We start from the raw sequence: 21,166 nt of genomic DNA on the forward strand, positions 1-21,166 counted from the left end.
CTGAAAACAACCCTGTAAAAACAAGGGTGAAAAACAGAGAAAGAAAACACTGAGTCGCAGCTCAGACCTGAAATAAGAAAACGAAAACTTGGGGTAGAACACCGAGAAACCCAAGAACCTAAGACAGCTTAGGAAACAAAAAAGAAAAGGTAAAGCCCTAACGGTCTGCCGGCGTGAATCCCAGAAACACAGACCGATATACAAACCTTCTAAGGGGAAACACTTCTTGAGAAGCGAGAGAACAGGAGGTTTTTTTTTTTTTTTAACAGGCTCTGAAATACCTTACCAGCTCAATGAGAATGTAAGTTGACACTGAAGCAAGGACTGAAAGTCAGACCGCATCGTAAATAGTTTTGCAAGATGCAGGTGGCCGAAATCACGGCATAGGGAGGAATAAATGGAAACAGGTGTATCCAATGAGGTAGTAATCAGGCCGGGGGAGCCCTCACGTGGCCAAAGATGGGACTGCACCCCAAACCCATGACACATTACATTATAAAACCTTTTGCAGTTGGCACATGCCATTTGCACCAACCATACACTACACGATTTGTTTCTGTGATTTGATTCTGATTTGATTTGCTGTCACAGACAAATTTCCAATATCATAAAAATCACTACATTTTTAGCTTGAGCAGGGCACTAAAAGAGCTGTGATTTTGAAAAGACTGTCAATTGAAACTTGTGTAATGCATGGGAGGCATTACACAATTTACATTTTTATATGCTATGCATTTATATAACTGGATGATTACTGAAGCAGTTCTGATTAAGCATTGTGCTCAACAGTCCTCCACGTGGAAAGTAACTGCTTAGCGCACATGCCAAATCTGGCCAATCCTTGCCCATTTAGCGGGTATCCTATTTAAAGCTTTATAACTCCAGATGTGAACACCACAGAGACCTGAAAAATGGCTTAAATGAAGACATTTGAACCATTTACAATGTTTAGATTAGATTATATTCATAACTTTGGAAGTAATAAAGTGCCAAAAATGTAATTGTCTAGGCAAAAAAAAAATTGAAAAATGAATTTGCTCTTTTTTTAGTTTGCAATGAAATACTGAGAGATTGCATATATACAGCAGGTTAAACTATACATGTCCTGGATCAAAAACGTCTTGACCACAAGTTCATAAAATCCAAGGGTGGATATGTAGAACTACTAAAAACTAAGCAGTGTAACCAGCATCTCCGAATCTATCCAAAATGTCTAAATTATGCATTGAGTAAATCACAACATATTCACGTATTTCACTACAAATCAACTGTTTTGATTCAAGAAACTCACTGTTGCATCATTTTCAAGTGGGAATTACAAGCTTTCTGTCAGTACAGTGGTCTAAAATAGCTAGGGAGAAACATATCCAAAAATGAATAAAATGCTTTTTGTCCATTATAAAGCATATAAATGAGTCCCTTATGAAGGTTTAAGATGACACATTGATACCAGATTAAAAAATAATGCAAAAATATTGTCACACAATGCAGTACACTACCTAAATGTGTAATAATTAACTCTTGTATGTATTTCTATACTCTGTACTCTCCTATGTTTTCTTGTATGGGGATGGGACGACATGAAAACAATTTTCAACCGTCCACCACATTATGGCAATGTTCCATCCCTCACGTCATCACTGTTGCATGTATCACAAAAACTACTAAACTACCAACTAACGCTTAACTTTACAGTGTGAAATATCCTCATTATAAAATACCACTAACCTATTTAAAGTTACAATCTCGAAGATTTCCATTTCGTTCTCTTTGGCGGTACCATTGGCGAAAAGCAGTAATTACAGGTGTGTTTTTGGACCTCACTTCCCAGAGATCCAACCGGATCCAACCAGTGTCGCCTGCGTGACGTCCTGGGCCACGCCAATTATAACACTTACTATTTACTGAAAAAAAAAGGTTGTTATAAAAGTAACGTAATGTACATACTCATTCATTGTCTAACATTAGGCTAACTTAAGCTGTCTTTACACTGCCGAGCCGGGTTAAAATGCTGTAGCAGACCTGGGGTAGAATTAGTGATGATCAATTTCCACAGACGTTCTTTATCCACCTTTTGCCCGATATGAACATCTTTACACTACAAAGAAGAATCCGCCGGATTCGCTGTGGCTCGTGCAATTATGTATCTCGTGCACAATAAACACTGTCGTTCTCGTGAATGATTGTGTGATATTTTTGAAACCCCGCCTTGCAAAATGTTACCCCTGGTGTTTCTAGTTTTGCTAGCTAAACTGTTTGAGAATAAAGCTGAACTGGGTGTTAAATTAGCAATCAGAACAAGAATAAAACAAAAACAAAGGAGATTTCATCAAAAAAGGGCATCAAGGCTGAAGGAACATATGAGGAAGCGTAATAAAATAATAACAACGCGAATCCATACTGCCATATTTTTTTAGTTTTCTCCGGCTTGACATCTTTACACTGAAATCAGACCGGCTCTGCTCCACCTATACCCCAGGTTAATGCTCTGTGTAAAGACGGCTTTATTCCGATCATTATAATATACTGATGAACTGATGATGTAAATAACGGTAACATTAAGGCCAGTTCAGATCAATGATTCGCAACGAGACTAAACGGTTTTAGAATGTTGCAGAGAAAATAGCAGCGGTGTGAACTGGTTATAGTTGCACAGCGTCTGAAGCTTTTGCCTGGGGTTTCAAAAGACCCAGCTTGTCAAATCGCCAAGTGCAGTTAGAATGTTTACAATCAGACGTCTTGGAATTTTGCACGTCTCGTTGCGGATCATTGATCTGAACTGACCTTTAGTTAGCTACATTTCAACGCTGCAACAAGGTAGCATTGCATTTGAGAGACGTTTTCCGAGGTCGGTACCAGTCGGTAGCGTTTAGCGTTTTTTCTAATTGTTAGCTGACATTAGATTGTGTTAATTACGTACATTAGCTAGCTAGCTAACGCAACGTTACCTGATATGAGAGATGGCTACTGTGCGCAACTTTGTCTAAACTAATGTTGCCTTTCTTGACATGGTCCGGTAGCTAGCGTTAGCTGTGCAAATAGCTAGGCTGTGTAATGTAGTAACATTATATTGTCATCAAATGTAATACGAAATCTACATCCACAAATAATATGACCTCTCATGTTACACAAAAACCTTTTAGGGTTCCATAACCCCCCCCCCCCCCCTTCCTCTGTTATTGTAATGCTAGCAGACACCGGAAAAAACAGTACGCCGCTTACACACAAGTGAGTTGAAGAGCGAGCCTGTTGCGTTAGCTCCGTCTACCCTCTCTGGCGGACCAACCACTGATGGGTGATGGAAAACGCGTCATTAACTATGCGCCGCTTGTGTTTTTTCCCGGGAATGTCGCCACAGGCACCCAGTTCTTTAATCATAAATAATAATAATAATAATAATAATAATAATAATATAAATTAATATAATAGGCTCAATCACCATTGTGTTACCTAATTCGGCGATAGATAGTGACTTAACAGGCATTTATTTTAATGAAAATCTTTCAAAAAACTAAACTAACCAACCAACTCTTAAAACTAAAACTAAACTGAAATTTAAATCAAAACTAAATAAAAATAACAAAGGATTTGAGCTTATGAATTTAATGTATGCAGTAAAATGTCCAGTGTTAATTCAACTCTAACAGAGATTATATGTGCCCACTCCAGCCGCAGTGGAGTCATATAAACTCTGTAACAGTTGATTTAAAATGGAATATTTTACTAGTTGTAGTTCTAATCAATAGCATATTTATGCCTAATATTTTGATGAGCATGTTATTAATATATGAGGTCTGTACCTAGTTAAATTAACTTTGCATAAATATTAAAGCATTCTAAATAGAAATCTCAACTGTGCATATGCCTTTATGCATGTGCCCAAATCCATATATAGTTTTTGATTGTACCAAAGAACAAAAGCAGATAAGAAAAATTATGATTGCTTAAATGTTTGTGGAAAGGTTCTTACACACGATTTCAGAACTAATCATACACGTTTTGTGAATGAGGCCCAATGAGTGCATGTGGGTAACTAGTGTAATGGATGAGAAAGTGCGTGCGTGCATGTGCGTGTGTGTATATACCGCAGGACTGTAGGGGGGAGAGATCCACACCTGTGACTGTAATGCTATATGATAGAAGGAAAGCCTGACTGGGCTGTCTATAATATGAGAATACAGGAGAGTGTTGATTCACTGGCAGCATGTTTTAGCGTCTGAGGAAGCAGGAGTGAGAAAGGGCGTGAGTGTGAGGAGTCAGATGTCAGGAGTTGGGTTGGGGGGGTTGGGGGGGGGGGGGTTGCCAGATGGCTAATTCACTTAGGGCAGTGTTTCTCAAACTCAGTCCTGGGGGACCACTGAGCTGGTGTCAGTTCCAACCGCAATTGCAATCCTGGAATTTTTACAAGCTGTTAACTTTTCCTTATTAGGTGTTTTTCATGTTTAGAGGGATTATTTACCCTCTTAAACCAAATTATGTCAGAAATAGCTGTGCATGCCATGAAGGACAAAAGTCCCATGCTCACATTGTGCTTATTGCTATATTGAAAACAATGACATAAAAAGAGGGTACAAATTTTAACTGATCAACTTAAAAACTGAGATGAACCAATAGGCTCCTAATTAGGTTGTGGAACACATGCATTTAACTTCTTATTTTTTCCTTAAACTTATGAACACAATGCATGTATGCATTGCTGTAATTTTCTTTGCCTTCAGATTATTCTACCTTCGATTATCTACCAAATGGTTTATCTACCAAATCCAATTAGGAGCCTTTTGATTGGTACGAGAGGGATTTCCCCGCTCTCTACTGACTCCCACTTGTCGATCAGGTGCCTGTGGACTGCATGCCAAAGTTGCACACAAAAGGTCTTCCTCCGACTCCACTCTGTGTGAGCCTGGCTGTTGACAACCCATTTCAGAGAACAGCAGATGTCTGGACTCTCCTAAATCTGCAGTGGAGATCACACACGATCGCAGCTGCAGTTGCAAACAGCTACTTGGACATTCCAAACTAGGGAGGATGCCAAATATGATAAAAGACGTCTGGGTTGGTTTGGTCTACCTGAGCCGTAGGCCAGCAAGGACACAGGGTTTTTCTTGGGCAGCATGCTCTTCATTCGGCTGGCTTCCTCTGGGTGGTTAAAGCGGAAGAAATAGGATTTACCCAGACACAGAGCATACCCTGCAGGAGAAATGCACACACACACAAACACACAAAGGTGAGACAGTATAATCCTATTCATGTCTCTGAAATGCAGATGCTCTATGCTCAAGAGGAGGGTGACTGACTCCCTTCAGTTGAGGGCATTGTTAAACACAACACTGCCACTCCACTCCCTTAGCTCACTCAGAAACCCAACAGGAGAACACATGAATGCCATGCTTACCACACACCTACATTATATTACACTTCATTAGTACATTACAGCACCTACATCAGGCACCACTCCATCAGGTACACCTACTTCAGGCACACTTAACCGAAAAACCAAGAGACAATATCAGGTCATCCCCAGAACAGACCAGGGTCAAATACTTTTTCAGAAATGTTCAGTTAGATCTTTCATAAAAGTACAGTATTTCAAAATGTTATTTACCAACACAAGGTTGTTTGAATTCAATATAATGAAAATATGTGAACTGAGAAGGTATTTGCATTTACAATGAGAAAGTATGTCATTTCATCTATGCATTTATAAGTATTCTCATATACACAGTGTGTTTATGTAGCATTATGACTAATGCTATATTTATTTGCCTCATTTCATGGTCCATATTTCATGTTCATTTCACCATGCACTCATGATGGTAACTTGCTCACATGAAGTAACCTTTATCATTCATTTATAGACTTTAACATAAGCCTTTCTTTGTTCTCACTGGCCAGCATCATCAAGAATAATAGCAAGGTATGTGACAAGTTTCTGAAATTTTCTTTTGAAAACATCCATTACATTCACCCAACTATCCACTGTCAACCTAGTTCAGTCAGATCCTTATGGCCCTCTAAACCCTGCCCCCAAACACCACCCCTTCCAAACCCCCCCACCCTCCACCTGGAGGCACAATCAAAGTCCCAAATGGGAGAGTGACGACACAGAAGGAACAAGCCCAGTATCTGCCATCATAATCATGCTGCTCCCTCATTCATTCAGAATTCTACTTTTAAAACATTGCAGGCCAATGTACACAAAGACTTGAGTAGTTACAAGCATGTTTCTGCCTATAATAAAAGATCAGTTCCTTCTACAACAGAAATTAAAACCCCACAACTGCCTTGCTGCTAGATTTTAATTTATTGTTGTGAGATACTGATCAGGTGGACCCAAATGCAGGACTCAGACACAGGAAATTCTGGGAATGCAAACTGAGTGGTTTATTGGAGAAGACAGGCAGGAGAAATGTAGATGGCGATGCAGATTCAGGCAGACGTGGACAGGAAGGCTGGAACAGGAGCTAAAGCGGGTCAGGCTGCCTGGATAGGGCTGAATTGGACTGGCAAAACCAGGCAGGGCTGGAAATGTTGCAGGCCTCCTTGTTATTCCTAGATTAGCTAAAATTACCATAGGTGGTAGAGCCTTCTCCTATCGTGCTCCCCTCCTGTGGAACAAGTTGCCTGCCCATGTTCGGGGCGCAGACACTATCACCTTATTTAAAGCTAGGCTCAAAACATATCTTTTTAGTTTCTCCTATATTTGAGGAGCAGGAGTGGGTGGCGGGCATAGCTATAGAGTCTCTGGTGGACTGAGCGGTTAGTGCTGTCACTGGATCATCATTGGTAGTGCTGTGTAAAGCTGAACCGGTCATGGTCTGGTGATGACTGTCTCAAGCCTGCCCTCATAGCTGCGTTGGCCCCTGCCTCTGTTTCCTTTAGCTATGCTGCCATAGCCTTATTCTGCTGGGGTTTTCCTTATCGCACACAGGCACCTCTGTCTCTTCTGCTCTGCTTGCTAATCTACCACTTGAACCCCCTAACAATGTTTTCTTTTTTTTTGTCTTCCTCGGCTCTGGGCACTTGCCCGGAGCTCTAGCCCAAGTTTGCTGAGCACCCCCCCCGGCCCGGAGCTCCAGCCCTACACCAGCTAGACCAGCTGGGCACCACCGCCTCCTGCCACTATTAACTTTCCATGACAAACCGGTGCCTGCCCGTGGCAGATGGGTTCACCCTCTGAGTCCGGTTCTGCTCAAGGTTTCTTCCTGCTATCAGTCAGGGAGTTTTTCCTTGCCACTGCTGCCCTAGGCTTACTCTTTGGGGGCTGGTTCTCTGTAAAGCTGCTTTGTGACAAAGCTCCTTTGTTAAAAGCGCTATACAAATAAAATTGATTGATTGATTGACTGGCAAGACCGGGCAGGGCTGGATTGGTAAGACTGGGCAGGACTGGACTGGCAGGACTGGGCAGGGCTGGACTGGCAGGACCGGGCAGGGCTGGACTGGCAGAAGGAGCTGTTCTGGGAGGCCGGCGAAGGGCGGGCTGGACCCGGAAGGCAGAAGAGGGAAAAAACCTGCAAACCCATAGGTTTATGCTTAAATTAGCTGAATAACATGAGCATAGCCTATAAGCCACACTGTGAAATCCCACACACACACTAACAGCAGCAATGAACGAGAGGTTCTTGCGCGGAACCCCGTGTTTCGAATCCTATGTTGACACTACCTCTAAAAAGGTCCAGCAAAGACTTTTTTTCCTGAGAAAATGAACTCTTTAAACATTTCTATTGTGATGATTGTCCTTCACAGAAGTTTTATTGAATCTGTTTTAACCTTTTGTATTACTGCTTGGTTTGGAAACCTAAATCTGTCCAATAGGAACAGACTTGGAGGTCTTAAGGTTAAGGTGGCCAGTAGGATCTCAGCAGGGAGTCAGGCCAGGCTTTTGGACATTTATAACAGGCAGGTCCTTAGGAGGGCTAATGGTATATTGGTCCGCCAGGACCATCCACTCCAGACGGAGTTTGAGCTTTAGCCCTCAGGCCGTCGTTTCAGGGCACCTGTTTGGAGGACTAAATGATTCCATGTCTCCTTGATCCCAAGTGCTATTGATATGCTTAATGGCAAATAGCACTCTGGCCGCATTACTTGCACTACCCCTGCACATTTGCACACTTGCACATTTGTACTTTTGTATGAATTTACATTTCCCTGCATTAGCTCCGTGATTTAATTGTGATGTTGTCGTTGGTTGGCGTTGCTGTACTGTGCTCTACTGATTACGAACCAGATACGCACTTCCTGTGTTGGACCGAGACGAATGAGTGGTGCTAGATAATTATTTGTTGGGCGTTGTGTGTTTGATAGGCACAAATGAGTTTTTAAAATGGTTGAGTTTACATTGGGGTACTCTATATCGCCTGCCAGAGGGTAAGAGCTCATACTCGGCGTGGAGAATATGAGATGGGTCAGACAATATTCTCTGTGCTTGTCTGAGAACAGACTGCTCATATATTGACTGGAGGGCCTGGTATTCATTCCTCCCCATAACCTTCATGGCAGTCTATACCAGATGAGCAAGCTAAGATTTTAACTGTACAGTGACATTGCCATACCATGCTGACATCCCATACCTGACTATGCTCTCTAATACAGCCTGGTAGAATAAAAACATAATCCTCTGATCCACCCCATGCACCCTGAGTCGGCATAAAAAGTATAATTTCTGCTGTAAACGAGAACACAAACTTTCAACATGGGCCTTCCAGCTAAGGGTGTTGTCCAAGTTAATGCCAAGGTACTTGTAGGAGCAGACCTAGCCTCACGAGCCAGTCTCTTTTTTCACTTTGTTCAACAGAACCTGGTTGATGCCTTGACGTTCTAGGCATAACTGAAGGTGGCAACCTTCCTGGGATAGTTGTATTTTCCCAACCAATCAGAGTGCAGAGGGGCAGCGCTCCAAATGTGGTGACGATTTTGGCCAGGCGTGGTCTGAAACGTACAGTGGAAAAACATTACTGGAGGCAAACTTTTCCACAGACCCGCATCAGTTCGCCACTATTTGGGAAAAATGGCTAACGTTAACATCAGAGCACCGACCACACCATCGAAGTTTATCACCGAGATATAGAGTCTGCGGTTCGAGGTTCGATAATAAAACAAACATCATTTATTTATCAGTGATAAATTTTTTTATTTAATTCCTTTTTGGTTCAACAATTCCACTTGCTCCTCTATTATTGATTGTAACGGGCAAACAATCAAAACCACTGCTTCTTCTGGCCATTTTTCTGGGTATTTATTTGATAGCAGACTGCATACTGTAGGCCACGCTTGAAAAATTAAACTTTTGCCAAATCCTGTAGGCAGCATGCGAGTGCATCTCTGTTCGATAACATCGTATCCAAACATACGCGCTAAAGGTCCTTCAACAAAGTCACACCATGTATTTGGCAAATCTTTGATATAACAGAATTAAAATCTTCGAATTTGTCCATAATTCTGTTTTTAGCAGATAATTTGGGTTAGCGCGATAGCTTTGTCTGTTTCGCTGGTGTGTTTCAGTCGGGACTTGGATTGCAGCACACATGAAACAGAAAGAGTGTCGGAGGGGAGAGAGAACCAGCACACTGAGACAGACAGTTTGATTAACCAATAAGGAAGCCACCGCTGGCTCCCAGCAGCAGAGGCACCTCGCTTTTGCCCCAGAAAGTACATGCGTTCGTCCAGACTAGAGCAGACCTGATTAATTGGTTCATCATGTATGACCACTGGACTATGATGGTTGGCATCACACCACTTGAAGCTATCAAACAACAAAGTTTGAGCAGTGGTGCTGGACTTGATGGGATTGAATTTAGATATATTACGCTAGCCTCTCATATTCTCATGTTTCCACTCGCTGACTTGTTCAACATGTCATTATCTACCTGTGAGTTACCAGATATCTGGAAATATTCACGTATTACTCCACTTTACAAATGGGGTGACAGTCTTGACCCAAATAATTATAGACCTATATCTACAATCTGTTCTATTGCTAAAATATTTGAAAAACTAATCTTTAACCAGTTATCACAGTATTTTAAGATTAATAGTATCCTATCGCCATTTTAATCTGGATTTAGACGTAATCATTCAACATCTACTGCTCTCTTAAGACTTACTAATGATGTGTTTTCAGCATCCGATAATGGTAATCTTACAGGGGCTATTTTTATTGATCTCAAGAAGGCTTTTGATTTGGTTGATCATTACCTACTCTGAGATTCATTATATGCTGTTGGTCTATCTCAAAATGCATTATTATGGTTTAACTCTTATTTACATAATAGAAAACAATGTGTTGTTCTTCAAGGGAGTAAGTCTGATCTATTTGTTCAACAAAAGCCGCGTTTCCACCAAAATTACCCGGAACTTTCAGTCCCAGGAACTACTTTACCAGGAACTAAAAGGTTCCTTCAGCCAATGGTTGTCTGCGTTTCCACCGGGGTCTAAAGTACCGCGAAGATTAGGCAAATTAGCCCACTGACATGAAAAAGCGACGTTGTCGTCGGTCCATCTGTCATATGATTTCTTCTGTAACCCCATACTACCACCGAAGTAGCCTACATTATTTTCTAATAACCGGGACAGCCCGGAGGGGTTTATTTCACTTATATACAACGGGTTACCAACAATGACTATATATGATTTTCATATATCCTCTCAAACACATTCATTATGTTTTTATGCGAACATTCGCTTTCATGTCTTGACATTCGAAGCGACAGAATGCATTCACATTTATATGTATAACTGGCAACAACAGCAGAAAACATGCACACGTTGTAAACAATTTGCTGTTTGATTACTTTCTCGTCGTCAATTCCATATAGGCTAATGGCAAAATGACATGAATAGAACGAACGAACCTCACATAACTGTATCAAACGTTTTGAGTCAATTACAACGGGCTAACAAAGAAAATCCGGAAGAAAATATTCAGCAACCGAATTAATCCGTTTGAATGTTTTGGTAGCCTACGTAATATGCTGTCCCAGCACGAATGCTTAGCATTTTATAAAACGAATACTAAAGCAAGAAAAGAACAGAAGAGCACATGTTATAATTCCAAGACGTTGACAGGCTAGAACCAAAACTAGGCTACTGCGCCGCATAACATACAAGTTTGATTTGAAGTTATGAAAATAAATTGGTTTGCCGCTGCATATTTTCAAACATGGCGGGTAATGGCGGAAAATAAATACAACACAAATGCTGCGAGTACTCGACCAATCAGAAATGTTCAGCGCTGCAAGCTCCACCCAAAAGGTTCCTGTACTTTCGGAAAGTACTACCCCCCGAGCAGGAACGTTTTGGGGGGTAAAACAAAGCCCCCAGAACTAAATTTAGACCCTAGTTCCTGCGGTGGAAACGCACTGAGTTCCTCAAAAGGTTCCTAGTTCCGGGGTATAGTTCCTGCGGTGGAAACGCGGCTAAAGAGGTGTACGACAGGGTTTGATGCTGGGTCCACTTCTTTTCTCTATTTTTATTAATGATCTTCCATTAATCTGTTCTAATTCTTCTGTTCAACTATATGCAGATGATACTGTTATTTATACTTCCAAACCTCATTTACTGCAAATCCAAACTGCCCTTCAAACAGTTTTCAATACCTTACAAAACTGGCTTTTAGCTAATAAACTACTGCTCAATAAAACAAAATCTTACACTATGGTATTTGGAACAAGACAGGGCCTTAAAACAAAATCTAATGATCTAAGAATAATGTGTAATGATGGGTCTTCTCTGCATAGAGTTGATAAAATTAAATATTTGGGTTTATGGCTTGACGCTGAACTTACATTCAAACATCACATTCATCACGTTCTCCACAAAATTAATTTTGGAACCAGTGTCTTATTTCGATCTAGACACTTTTTTATACTTAGTGCCCGAAAGAAACTGGCCTCACAACTTATATTACCATTTTTTGATTATGCCGATGTTGTTTATCAAAATGCATCCGAAACTAACCTTTTACCCCTCAATACAGCATACAATAATTTATGTAGATTTGCTCTTGGTTGTTCCTTTAGTACTCATCACTGTATAATGTATAACTCACTCAAATGGCCTCCACTCAATATAAGAAGACACATTCACTGGGCTGCAACTCATCTTTAAATGTGTACATTTCAACTATCCTCATTACCTACAACCGTTTTTGGTACCATATTCCTCAATATATCATTTGAGGCATTCTACACAATACTTCTTTTCCATTCCTACAGTTAGAAAAGTATTTGGAAAGAGAGCATTCATATTTAAGGCTCCTTCAAACTGGAATAACCTTCAAACATACGATCCTTGACTTCACTTCACATGTTTAAAAAAGGTTTGTCTTCCTATTTTCAGTTATTGTTCATGTTTCAGATGTTGCTATACCTGTAATAATATACAATTCACTGCATATTCTATACTGCTTTTTCATTATTATATCTTTGCTGGGCAAATACTTGTTAACGGCCTCTTTGTGGCCATCAAGTGGTTGTATTCACCAACGTACTCATTTATCTGATGTTTGGTGTAAATTGTCTTAGTTGTAGTGTGACTGTGGAATTGTTTATTGTTTTTGTCTCTCTTATTACTTTAATATATTTGATCTGTTTCTTGTCTTTTGCTTGTATAGTTTGGTAGGACCCCCTCGAAAACGAGATGGCTCATCTCAAGGGGTTTATCCTATTTAATAAACTTGTATCACCATCACTGCATAAAACTCTCTATTTCAGTGAAATAGGCTGAAGGACTTGTGTCCTTGTGCAGTAGGCTGAGGATAGCAGTGTCATCTGAAAATTTAAAAATGAAGTTCCTAGGGTGGCTGTTCGTACACTCATTTTTGTATAATGTAAAAAGAACTGGCGAGCTGACACAACCCTGTGGGGCACCTGTGCTGATTGATCTGGATTCTGAAAGGGTATTGTTAAACCCTGACATGCTGGATTTGATTAATCAAAAAGGAAAAATACCACTTAATTGTGAAAGGATTGACACTCATCTGTTTCAGTTTTGAGATCAGCAGATGGGGCTGAAGCGTATTAAAAGCAGAGCTAAAATCAACAAATAGCAGGCGTGCATAGGGCTTGGGGTTTTCCAAGTGCTTAATAGTCAAATGGGTGATATTGTTAATGGCATCATCTGTGCCCCGCCCTTGCCTGTAGGCAAATCGGAATGGATCTAGTACAGAATTGATCTCTGCCTTGAGAACAGACACCATGTATTTTTCAAAGCATTTCATCACAATCAAAGTCAGAGCCACAGGTCTATAATCATTATTTTCAGTTGGACAAGATTTCTTTGGAACTAGAATAATGATGGATTTTTTCCAGAGGGCAGGGATAGTGTGTGAGTCCACAGACCGCTGGAAAACGAGGCACCATGCTGGGGTGAGCTCTTCTGCACAGGTCTTTAAGAGAAGAGGCAGAGATGCCATCTGGGCCTATGGATTTCTTTGTGCATACATGTCAAAAAAGTGACTAAATCTTGTGTGGGTCAACTACCAACCTGAAACTCGAATCAGTAGTTGAAATGGTCTCCAGCACATTATTACACTCCAAAGAAAAGTCCTGCGTTTCGAACCTAAGATAAAAATCATTCAGTTCATTGGCTTTTTGCAGATCATCATTAGTGATGAGTCCCTTCCTATTTGTGTTCATATTGGTTATGTAGGATACGTAATGTTTATATTTTGGCCTTAGAGAGGGAATCAGTGAATAAGAATGTGGCCTGGCCTCTCCGTCACAAGCATCAAAGCAAATGTGATTGGGGCAATATAAAATCCACTGATACCCTAATCTAGGCAGACAATGTATGGGTCTCACCCCCTCTGAAGAGACAAACCACATGACACAGGACACCATATCGGGGGTCGGAGACCCTACATGCCTAACATTTCCCTTTCCCATGTCTTCTTTAAGTTTGAATGCAGTTTTTAGGTAGGTCAGTCCTTGCCATAAATTAGTCTGACCCCCCTTCCCTTTTCTCCTAAACCTTAACCTGGCATCACCCAATCAGGGCAAACATCCTCAAGCCATGCTGGGTAAGGTATTTAAGATTGCCACAGGAAAAAAAGTTAGTGTGTTGCGTTGGTGTCGGAGGCTTGAAGAAGAAGTTTTCCTCTTTTGTGCTTTTAGCTGGTTTCCTTGTGGCGCTTATACTGGAAGTGGGTGATACTTTGGCAAGGTCTGGCTGATCCGTTTCTCTGTCTCTCTCTCTTATCCATCTCTCTCTCTCTATTTTCTGGTATTTCTAGGTTAGTTGTTTAACGTTTTGCTGTATGTCTTCTGTTGTGTAATTTAGAAGTAGAGTGTCTGCATTCAATAAAGAATGTATGTTTTCAATTCATTAATATAATTGACTGCTTCTTATTGAATTCAATTATTTAATCTTAAAACCTGGTATAGAGCTTGTTTTGATTTGTTGATTGATTCCACCAGTGCACTGTAGACTGACCTATCAATTAATTTGGTGATTTAATTGATAATTCTAATTTTAAACATAATTATTAAATTAAATCAAATAAAATATATTTTACATGTAGGTTAAGTGAGGGGTTCTAGCAAGCAATATCGCTTGTGTTCAGTATTCAGAGTGCTGAACATTTTAACAAGGGCATTGATTGTTGGAACCGCTGGATTCAGAAGACAAACATATTCTTAATTAATCCTTGCTTGTCCAACAGTTATAACTTTCATAGAGTCCCATAGCTTTTTTTTGTTTTTGGGTGTTTGCTTGTTTGGATTGGATTTGGAGTTCTGTGGAGTTTGGAGTTCTGATACTAGTTCGCGTTAAGGCACCACCCCTTTAAAAAAAAAATCCTTTACTCATATCAAAATGAAATTTTACCACTTGAATAAACACACAAATAAAAGGTTTTTTTGTATTATGACTTTTCATTTTTAAAATTTTTAAAATATGCAAATGAGCTATTTGCTCATTAAATATGTGCTAATTTGCATATAAGGTATTCAATATTTAAGCTCAACAGATAAAATCTGAACTGATTTTTTTTAAAATGTGATCCATAACTCAATATTTAGGGCTTGTCAGAGGCTTTTGTCAAAAAATTGTTTTTTAACCCTCCTATTATCTTTGGGGTCAATTTTACCCCATTCAATGTTTAACTAAAAATTTTTTTGCTTCATATTTTATGACTTTTCCTAATTTAATGGGGACAACTGGGTAAACATAAAATAAACATGATGATATGTTTTCAATGTCCTGTACACATTTTGTATGCATCAGTGTTCTTTGGGGTCAATTTGACCCCAGGCTGTTTTAGCTGTATAAAACATATAAGAAATATGAACATTTTACTCACTATAACATGCAATTTTATAATCTTCAAAAAACTTCCCTCTGCTTTAGGGCCCTAACATAACCATACCTGTAGTAGTGCTAGAACCACTGAGAGTTCACACAACATAGGGGAGGAGCAAACATATAAAAGCTTGCACAGCAGCCTTCTAAACCATTTCTCTTGGTGCTCTGTGTGCTCTCTCTTTATGCTCTCTCTCAATTGAAAATTTCTGTATGATTTTATTTACTCTGACTCCCCAATTGTTTTTGTTTATTTTTATTGATCTTACGGGTTTGATTGCTCCTTTTTATCAGGTAATTTTGTTTTATGTTGTATTGTTAGTAACTCCTGTGTTTACTGCTGCCTATTTTGGCCAGGTCACTCTTGAAAAACTTTTTTTACCTGGTTAAATAAAGGTTAATAATAATAATAATAATAATAACCTCTAAGAAAAGGTTTTCTGTCAATGATGTTTTGTCACAGCTCTTTGAAAGCGACATAGAGGAGAATGTATCTGAGACAGAGGATAATGTTGAGGAGGACCCTGATTATGAGGCATCCTCCTCTGATGAGAATGAGACCCTTAGTGTTGACCCTCCTGTTGTCTCTCAACCACCAGCAGACACGTTACCTTCCAAAAATGGAAAGTTATTATGGTCCCTCCCCCACTTGAACAACAGGGTAGACTTAATGCTGCTAATGTCATCAAAATGGTTCCAGGCCCCACCAGATATGCTGTCAGCCATGTCCAAGACATAAAATCAGCATTTGAGCTCTTCGTAACACCATCAATCGAAAAGAATATACTTGAGATGACAAACTTAGAGGGGAGGTGCGTGTATGGGGGCAGTTGGTAAGACTTGGATGTGACCCAATTGCAAGCCTACATTGGGTTGCTCATTTTGGCAGGAGTCTACAAGTCAAAAGGCGAAGCAACAGCAAGCCTTTGGAATGCTGACACTGGAAGGGCAATATTTCCAGCCACCATGTCTCTAAAGACATTCCATGTTTTGGAATGTCATACGCTTTGATGACAGAGAAACAAGGCAGGGCCGATGAGAGCGCGACAAACTTGCAGCAATACGGGATGTATGGGACAAGTGGGTTCAGCAATTACCCTTTCTTTACAATCCAGGCCCCCACGTGACTGTGGATGAATGTCTGGTTGCGTTTCGTGGGCGCTGTCCCTTCAGACAATACATACCAAGCAAACTGGCCAAATACGGTATCAAAATATGAGCAGCATGTGATGCACAGTCCAGCTATGCCTGGAATATGCAGATGTACACTGGTAAATCCCCTGGGGAAGCACCTGAAAAAAATCAGGGCATGAGGGTGGCACTAGACATGGTTGAAGGACTGAATGGTCATAACATTACATGTGATAATTTTTTCACATCGTACGCCCTAGGTGAGGAACTGCTGAAAAGGAAAGTTACCATGTTGGGGACAGTGTGAAAAAACATTAAAACACCAAAAATATCTTTCTTTCCAATTTTAGGTCAATCAGTGAGATTTTATGGTGATTTGCATATTTTTTCATAGTCGGGTAATAGGTATTCTGGATGTATAAGGGGGGGTGGGGGGGGGGTTATTTTTAATTTAAAGGGCTATTTAGGCAGTCAACAAAGAAACATAAAGTACCTGACACAAACTTGTAGTAACAATTTCAATTATAATCATTTTCTGGAGGTTTAAATTGCTGGGGTCAAATTGACCCCAAGGATAAAATATGTTAGTAAATTTGAAGATAACAGGAGGGTTAAATTAATTATTCCAAAAACAATATGTACATACTGAAAAAAAGTTTTTTTTTTAAAAATTTTTTACCTATTTTTACTGATAAAATGCCACATAAAATGAAAATGACAAAACATATCAAATAAAGCCTCTGACCTAGCTATAACATTTAAGAAGCAGTATGTAAAATTATGTAGCTGTATCTATTGTTAAAGTTGAGAAATTGAATACCCTATGGGCAAAATACAGTTTTGAGGAAATGGCTGTTACATTTGCTAATGTAAATGAAATCGAAGAGTTCTGATTTTTTTTCGTCCATCCTCACAGTGACAGCAAAGGAAAAACATATGGTCATACTGGCTTATACGCTCCAGGAAACAAGCTTTTTAACGATATATGATTCAACCAGGTCAGTTTTAAAACCGCAGAGGCATTCAATCATAAAAGATGCTATCATAAGCTCATTTTATGCTTCATGTTCTTGACGATGGTGTTATATTATCACCTAAATTAACTATTTATAACAATTATTTACCTTTAATTTGTTCATTTTATGAAACTATAGAAGTTATAGCAAAATATCAAAAATATCAAAATTGACATATGGAACCAAAATCATTGTTTTTGACGGTGGTACCTCCCCTTAAAACACATTATTATAAGCGAGCCTTGCTCCTAAGGTGAAAACCCTTGTTGCCGTTAATGGAACAGAGAGGGACTTTTACCCCGCTTTTTTCCTTTGTTAGCACTCGGCTAGCAAGCTGGTTAATACATTTGGCACACTCAAGCTAACAAGGTTTTTTTGGGGGGGTTGTTCGCCCTCTTGGAAGCAAATCCTAGCTGCCTCCCGTGTTAGCTAAGTGGTAATATTAACTGTAGTCTATTATAAACTAAGCTCTTTACATTAGAAAGTTAAAAGAGGCTTTTCTCCTCTCCGGTTTCTACCGTTAGCTAAATAGTTTGCCTCCATAGTTAAGTACTAATGTTAAATATAATAGTTAGTCTAGTATTATAAATGGATTCCAGATAAATTTGGGGTGTATTTTCGCCTGTGACAAATTATTACCTAGCTAGCTAACTACAAGGGTTTCTTTTCTTTGAGTTACTGGTATCTAGCAAAAGCTAAGTTAGCTGATTATAAATCAGATTGATTCCATACCTGGTCATTCTTTTGTGTATAAACTAAAAGCTTAGCTAACATTACCTGGGAAGTTGGCTAAAAGAGGCTTTATTCCGCTCCAGTTTCTACTGCTTGCTGTCCGGTGCCACCTAGCGTGTTATTAAGTGTGGTGTTGCTGACTCCGTTTCGGCAGTAACTTTATCTTAACTTAGGGAGAGATAGGGATATAGTTAGGGGTTAAAATGTGGCCAAAACTATGTGAGGTGTAGAATGATCGCTCTGCTGGAAAGCGATTTCCTTGGGCTGTTTGTCTGTCACCGTTGTCAGCTTACTGAGCATTTTGAGAGCAAGATTTGTGTCCTCGAGGGCCAATTGGCTGAACCATCACATAGTTTTCAATTGGAAGCGTTCCCAGAACTAAATAGTATGTCCTTTAAAGACTAGGCCGGGAGGGGGGAAGTCTTCAGAGCAGGCAGGGAGAGACAGTTGGGTGACAGTAGGGCGTAAGCGCAGGAAAGGGCTTGCACACCACATAGGGGCGGCATCTCCAGAGGTTGTGGTGTCCAACCGATTCCAGCCCTTGCAGGAATTGGACCTGGCCCTTGACCCTGAGAGTGGGGGGACTGATGAGCTTTGTGGTAGCCAGATGGCCACATCCTCCAGGAAAAGGGAGTTATTGATAGTAGGGGACTCAATTATTAGAGGGGTTGACAGCATAGTCTTTTCGCGTGACAAGGAGTCTCGCACGGTGTGTTGCCTGCCTGGTGCCCAGGTAGGAGAAGCTCCTGGCCAGAGAAGAAAGGGATTCAGTTATCATGGTCCACATAGGGACCGATGACATAGGTAAGAGTAGGTTTGAGGTCCTGCAGGACAAATTTGTGGAATTAGCAGAGAAGATTAGGAGCAAAACCTCCACAGTAGTCTTCTCTGGAATTCTACCTGCACCACGTGCAAGAAGAGGGAAGCAGAACTTTTTAAGATATATAAAAAATGACAGTACTGAGAGTAATAAGGCTGAATATTGTAGTATGCATGTTAAGGTTAAAAAAGAACTAAGGGTAGCCAAAAGGTTCTATGAAAGGCAAATTGCAGAAGATGCTAAAAGTAATCCTAAGTGTTTCTTTCAATACTGTAGTAGGAAAAGGAAAGTTAAAGAGGAGGTTATGGGCATTAAAAATAATGACGGAGCACTGCTTTATAAAAATAAAGATATTGCCCTAAATGGCTACTTTGTTGAGAGTTTTACCAGAGAAGAGGTTACTTATAGGCCGGAAGGCATATTCAATACTCTGTCTTGGCAGATATTGAAACAGGGGATATAGAAATATTAGATAAATTACATAAACTAAAGACAAATAAAGCAGCAGGCCCCAATGGCATATACCTAAGGGTACTAAAATAGTTAAGTGAGATCATTTTTAAACCACTGGCAAGTATTTTTAGACAGTCTTTAGAAACTGGAGAAATACCGAATGACTGGAAACAGGGTATTGTAATTGCCAAGTTACGCCTTGGCGGGGGCATGCCCCATACCTATACTAGAGAGGACAATCGAAAAATTTATTTCCGGAAATTAACACAAGTATTGTGATTAAAATACCAGTTTAGCCTTAAATTAACGTATTGTGGACAGCGATCGTACATATATGGAATAATAATGTGATATATCGGCTGTTTTTGTGGCCTTTTAGCTCGCACTTTCCCAAAATTCCATCAATGATAAGATCGGGATTCCGACGGCACCGAAAACCGATAGATTTCACTGATTTCATTCGACTGTTTACATTTATGGGGTTCTGAACCAGTGACATCATAATAACTCTTACTGGTTGATTTTACGCGGTCATTTATGGCAGTTGGTTCTCTCAGAATTCTGACTGATAGCCAGGTCAGTATTTTCACTGGACACTTGATACATCCCGATTTATAACTTCAAAGTCCCAAGTCATTTGTGAATGGTTTAAATGGATTTTGAAAGTAGACACTTCATGCTACAAGCATGCTAAGGGATTTGAGTGTGCTGTGAAGTTTAGGTAGCAAACAACAAGGCTGAATCCTTCTGATGTAATTTACATAGCGACTATATGATCAGATCGCCTAGGTTCACTCACTACGGGCAAGAGGAATCGATAAGGTTTCAGAAAATATATAACTTTTAAAGATTTAATTCAATCTTCTACTGGGACTTTTGCCGTTTATCGAGGGTGTGACAGAAAATTTTGGTGCCGCTGACTATAATCGAATATTTTTCACATTTACCGTTCGATTGACCATGTACCATTCAAAGTACATTTATATGGGTTAGTACTGTCAGATTGTGCTAGCTACTTCACATTAACCTTGTCCGGCGATCAATAAAGGCTAACAGCACAGTACCACTTAATTCTAGTAACTTCTATCACCACTGTAACGAACTAAAATAAGGTAACAAAAGACCTTTTCTGTGAGAAATGTATTGTCAAGCTCACGCGCATACACTGCTGGCGACATTCTAAAGCTTCGTTTTGCCCTCCCTACCTATACAGCACAGAGAGTTTGGCACTTTTCAGGGTTCCCTCCCCCTCTCTTCACATCCTCCCTCTCCTCCTCCCATCCCCACTGTCACTGTTCGCCGTAACCTCCGCTCCCTATCACCCTCTTCTCTTGCTCCCAGAGTGACTGCTTCCCTCCCCCCTCTTCAATCATTTTCCAAGCTCCCCATTAACTCTGCATCCTCCACCCTAACTTCATCTCTCTCCTCAGCACTCGACTCCCCGTGCTTCTTCGTCCCTAGGCCAGCACGTTCATCCCCTCCCAGTCCATGGATGTCTGACATCCTACGCACCACCAGGGCCAGCCTCCGCGCTGCTGAGAGGAAGTGGGCCAAATCCAGGGACCCATCTGACCTCTCAGCCTATCAGTCTCTCCTGACAGAGTTTTCTTCTGCTGTCACTGCCGCTAAGGCAAAATTCTACCAAACTAAAATTCATAACTCCATTTCTAACCCTCGTCAACTTTTCTCTATTTTCTCTTCTCTCCTCAGCGTGCCACCT

General features: G+C 40.3%; 1 protein-coding gene across 6 annotated transcripts in view; it reads right to left on the reverse strand.

The window, feature by feature from the left end:
• phldb2b (pleckstrin homology-like domain, family B, member 2b) overlaps nt 1-21,166 on the reverse strand; it is a 107,627-nt gene that overhangs the window by 54,906 nt on the left and 31,555 nt on the right. For all 6 annotated transcript variants that reach the window (XM_035412066.1, XM_035412065.1, XM_035412061.1 and 3 more), the window contains exon 5: nt 5,068-5,187. In XM_035412066.1, coding sequence (XP_035267957.1) covers nt 5,068-5,187 — 120 coding nt within the window. The remainder of the gene's footprint in view (nt 1-5,067; nt 5,188-21,166) is intronic.

This window comes from Anguilla anguilla, chromosome 4 (assembly GCF_013347855.1).
Source record: "Anguilla anguilla isolate fAngAng1 chromosome 4, fAngAng1.pri, whole genome shotgun sequence".
In the NCBI taxonomy this organism is placed as follows: Eukaryota; Metazoa; Chordata; class Actinopteri; order Anguilliformes; family Anguillidae; genus Anguilla; species Anguilla anguilla.